Source organism: Silurus aristotelis (genome assembly GCF_946808225.1).
Source record: "Silurus aristotelis genome assembly, chromosome: 11".
Classification (NCBI taxonomy): domain Eukaryota; kingdom Metazoa; phylum Chordata; class Actinopteri; order Siluriformes; family Siluridae; genus Silurus; species Silurus aristotelis.
Window position 1 is genome coordinate 24,900,029 of NC_139584.1, and position 5,388 is coordinate 24,905,416.

A 5,388-nucleotide genomic window follows, 5' to 3' on the forward strand; every position below is an offset into this window, starting at 1 on the left:
TTTACTGGATTCTTATTTATTTATTTTATTACTATAAGTAGTGGCAGCACCTTTTGTCATTTATCGTAAGATTTGGTTGCATTAGGCCAAAATGTGAGCAGGTAACTACATAAAAGAGCTTAAGTCCAATGCATTAGACGATTTGCATGTATGTGCTTCTTGTACCTTTGATGCGATTAGCCTGAAGGTAGAGGTTCTGGAGGCTTGTGCTGATGGCTGGAATCTTCTCCAGTTTGTTGTGGGACAGGTCCAGCTCCGTGAGCGTGCTCACGTTGAAAGTGTTTGGTGGAACTCCAGCGTCGGTGAGCCGATTGTGCGAGAGGCGCATAAAGCGCAGCTCGGGTTGCTTCTTCACAAAGTCCACAGGCACAGAAGAGATGAGGTTGTTGTCGAGGTACAACTGACTCAGCTTGGTTGGAAGCTGCTCAGGAACCTTAGACAACTGATTCCCACGCAAATCCAGAAAGCTGAGTGAGGCTAGGGACTCTACAGCACCTCCAAGATCCTGAATAGCGTTATAATGCAGACGTAAAGCTGTTAGATTATTAATTCCACGCAAGGACCCGGGAGGCACAGTTGCGATGGCGTTGTGGTCCAAACGCAGGTCCTGGAGGGAATGAGGAAGTCCTTCTGGGACCTGCTCAAGTTTGTTGTGCTGCAAGAACAGACGCTCTAGTTTGGGCAGCTTGGCAAAGACCTTGAAAGATGAAATAGAGTGTCAGGAAATTTATTAGAATTGAAAGGAGTGTTGAATAAAAAAAATAAAATAATACATGACAGAGTAAATTCTAACTTTTACTTTCAAATTTTTACTTGATAGAATATTTTAATAATGATGGTTTAAAAAGTACAAGGGAATATAAATCTCGAAAGAGTTCCTAAATGAAGGAACTCCTTTACAAATAAAAGTGCAATAAAAAAAAGGTAAAATAAAAAAAGCTACAGTGCATGACTCGAGTCTAATGTGACATGCGCTTTCGCAGCAGAAAAAGTTATTTATGATGGGAAATCTCAAAAGCAGATTCAGAATTTAGACTGTGAGCGCCCACAAAAAGCTAATTTCTATTCAACAGCATTTCTCTTTCAGCTGAGTGCATCACTGCTCTCCAGCTTGTGGGTTTTGTTTTTTTGTTTTTGTCCCCCCCATCAACTAATCAGAAATCTGTGACGTAGTTTTCGTGCTGTGATGGTTTTTTTCCCCCTTGTTTTATTTTTAGTTATTTTTAACTCAGTAACTGATATGATTTACAATGTAGTTAAGTGCAATACATCAAACAAAACGTACTTAAGTAAAAGTTTAATTGGATTTTAAAAAGTGGAAGCGGAACCCTTCCCAATTAGAGTATCATGAGTAAAAAAAAAAAAATTTTTTTGACACTAAAATTCAGAGGTGGGAAGTAAATTACAAGTTTGCCACTACTAAAACTTTTGAGAGAACTCGTATTTAGTGGTATTTTATTTTCATCTTCCTGTTTCCTATAAACCTCACAGATTAAAGGTTTGGTGCAAGTTGATTAATGTAATGATGAACTGGTCAGTTTCTGGGACAAATTCCTCACTTGTGCCCCTGTGAATGATCTGCAGTTCTGACCTTGCTGCTGATTTTGTCAGATTTCAGCTGGTTCATGTGCAGGATGATCCACACGAGCTCAGTGGCATTGTCAAAAACCCCGTCTGTGATCCCAGTGATGCGGTTGTTCTGCAGGTACACGTACTTCATGCGCGAGGGCACGAAGGGCACGTGCTGTAGGTTGCGGTTGTGACAGTACATGGCGTTAGGGTAGGCCGGGGGGCACTCGCACTCCAGGGGGCAGTCTTGTGCTTCAGTGTCATGTTGAGCTTGAAGGGACGCGTAGTAGTCACCATGATTCGAGACGTATCTGTATCTGTAGGATCGACTGCGCAAGTAGTTAAGCCAGGAGATCGAGTCACTTTGGGCGAAGGAGAAATGCACAAGCCCCGCCCACAGCAAAAACGTAATCCACATGGTCCCTAAATTGTGTTTTGTCTGGGGGGGGGGAAGAAAAAAAAGATTGCATTTAATCAAAATGTGCATGCACATTTACGAAGATCATTTGGTCTCTATACTGCAGCACATTGGCATTTTGAGATGCAATTTATTTAGAATAAATTATAATGATAACATGATGTGTGGTTGGGTGGAAAAAACCTACTTAGCCGCTAGTTACCCGTTTATTTTTTTATTTTCTAGCCTGCATGTTATGCTACGATCCTTTGTGTATTATCTGTAGAATAACACTTTCAATTCTGCTCTGTAATAATTGAATCTCTGGTCAGAACAGAACTCCATACACTGGGTTTCGTACAAATATGTTCATGTCTGGACAGGCAGGATAAGCTCTAATTCCTTTGCTCTGGTTGAGGGTTTTTTTTTTTTGTATTGTATTCCAGACCCTGAGTGTTTTTTGGCCTCAGGGTGTTTTTTCTGATACAGGTGTGCCGAGCGATTATTCCAGTTCCAGAATGCTGCCCAAAAGCGGTACAACATCCAGCGGATGGCAAAACACATTTCCTTAAAAATTGCAGTGTAATGACGCTTTCCGGTTTATACTTTGTTTTTGTTTTTTCTTTAGCTGCTGTAAAATAAGTAAGGAAATGTTTTTCTTTTCTTTTTTTTTTTTTAAGAAATTATTTATTTTTCTCCTATACCACAGCAATCGGCGATCGTCTGCAAATTTCATTTATTCACTTACAGTATAACAGCTATTGTTCTTTCACGAGCCTTTGTTTTTTTTTTCCTCTCTCTGTTGAAAACTAAAAACAATGTCACTTAACTAAGGAACGTTGATTTTTGATTGGACGGAAAATTGAACGGGTGCACGCCACGTCTTTCACAGAAACCATACAAATTCGTTCATGTGGAACATCCACCACATCAAAGCTCTGTGAGGTGTTACTGTAGAAGTGATCTAAACAGTGTAGCAGCAACCAGTGCTGAGGTATAATCTCATCTTTATTATAAACACCATGGCTCCATTAATGAAAAGCATCAAACATTGCTTTTCAGCTACACGTCTGTCAATGTATATGTGAAGATCGATTTCTATCCATTTTATATATACATATAAAAAAGAGAGGTGGAGAGAGAGAGAGAGAGAGAGAGAGAGAGAGAGAGAGAGAGAGAGAGAGAGAGAGAGATTTATGCAATATCTAATGACTTGAACAGCATTTTGAAGAAAAAACTGGACAAATGGTTTGCACCTACCTCTAATCACAGGGGCTGTGGTTTCTGTCTCAATCTCCCCTCGAGTGACTGAACCACAGAGGAGAGGAGAGGACTAAGAGGTGGGGAATGAAAAGGGGGTGTAGTAAAGTGACCTGGCATCTCTAAATGCCTCTTTCTAACTGCACATTACAAGAGATAATTACACACACAAACACACGCTTCCATATTGTGTTTTACACTCGAGTTATTACATTTTATTGTAATCTGTTATCCAATATTTTGTATTGAGAGAAAAATTAGACTAATCTAAAATATAATAAAAAAATATATATTTATAATGTTTTTATTTTAAACATCAAATATTTGTAAATATTCATTTCAAGTTGTTCGCAGTTAAATTGATTCCAAAAATAATATAATGACGGTAATTGAAAAAATTCTTTATATATATATATATATATATATATATATATATATATATATATATATATATATATATATTGATGATGTAATGAATTATTAAAAAAATTATAAATTATCAATTGTATTATTTATATATATATATATATATATATATATATATATATATCACCAATTATTGATTTATATATATCATTTATTTATTTATTTTTTTTTTTTTTTTTTACTTTAGGTAAGTGCTTATGTTGCTAATTTTACAGAGCCAGCTGCAAAACTGAAATAATCTGGTTAGAATAAAGGGTCTTACTGTAAAAAAAAATATCAGCATTTCATCCAAAAGAATCTCTGATATTCGAAAATGTAATCATTGAAAAAAAAAAAAATTTTTTAAAAACAGTGAAAATCAGGGGACTCGCTTCTTTCTTACTTTTTCTCCACTACATTTCAGGGCCCTCCGGCGTGTAGTGAAGGCCCCCTAAAGTTACATGCCGTTCTTCATAAGGTTGAAAAACAAAAATTGCCTTAAATAATAACTTGTAATAAAATGCTTCATTCTCCTGCATATCATATCAGCTATAAAAATCATCGAGTTACAGTAGCATCGCATTATTTATTAAAAATATTTGTAATATTTATTTTATTTATTTTAATTTTTTTACATTTGATACTTGAGTGTAATCAAAGCAAGCGTTTTAATTGTAATTATTTATTTGTAATTAATAATAATTTTTTTTTGGGTAAGCAGGAGATTTGTACTCCATTCACTAGTGCATCTGGACAGGTTTATGCGAATATCATTTTGCTGTTTGAAACTTGATCTAGAATATATGCTTCATATGCAATGGCGAGACCAGGAGCATGTCAAACTCCTGTAACACACAGACAGCTCACTGATTCTAATCCCAGGTTGCTGTCTTTATGTCTAGGTGGATTTCCCTTTTGTTTGAATGTGTTTAGCTGCTCTACGTTTGGACTGGGATCCGGGATATGTATTCCTGCCTCCCCCAATGTTTTTCAGATAGACTTTGGAGTCATCCTGACCAGGATGAAGTGGTTACTGACTGTAGACGAATGATTAATGATGTAAAGGAATGCCAATGTGCACCACAGTCTGATGATAGTGTATTCGGGAAGTTCATCAATACACGCTTGCACATCGAAACAAAATAGCCGGTTTTGTGTGTCCCGAAGACATGTGGATACGAAAGACATGTGTGTCCGAAGGCAATACATCTGTTCTTTTAACAACCTTCCTCTTCAGCCTGTCAAGTTGGAGACATGAGCCTTATCATTATCCCAGCACATGTGTGTTTGTGTTTATGAGGAATTTGGCCAGGGTCCATGGCGGTGTATTCACGCATGACTGCCTGGTGTTGAATGCTAATAACCGCACATGCTTCCAATCTGCTCTTGATCCAGCATCTACCTGAACACCAGAAAAGAAAAAAAATATACAGTAACGAGGAAATTTAACGAGCACGTGTACACTAGTCGTTTACTGCCTTCTCGTTTTTTTTTCTCCACCTCATTGTTGTAGTTTATATTTCAATTTCTTTATACATTTTTTGCGCCACCCCCACCCCCCTCTCTCGTGAAATGAAAATTGCTGAAATAAGGTTTTCCTGTAAATGGGATTTTACTGGCTCATACTCAGGCTTAATGGCTCACAGACAGACCACTGAGCTCTAGGCAAGGGGGAACATTTATTTTCCAATTAGATTAATGCTTTATCAATGGCCTTGCAGTTTCAATGCACATCAAGGCCCACTGTAAAAAGAAAA

At 37.3% G+C, this 5,388-nt stretch overlaps 1 protein-coding gene across 1 annotated transcript in view; it reads right to left on the reverse strand.

Annotated features, from left to right (window-relative positions):
- The window catches only part of fmodb (fibromodulin b), a 2,445-nt gene extending 445 nt beyond the window's left edge, over positions 1-2,000 (reverse strand). Inside the window, exons 1-2 of the mRNA XM_083553520.1 lie at positions 1,592-2,000; positions 166-697 (exon numbers count right to left, since the gene is read on the reverse strand). Coding sequence (XP_083409646.1) covers positions 166-697; positions 1,592-1,987 — 928 coding nt within the window. The 5' untranslated portion in view covers positions 1,988-2,000. The remainder of the gene's footprint in view (positions 1-165; positions 698-1,591) is intronic.
- Between the last annotated feature and the right edge of the window lie 3,388 nt (positions 2,001-5,388).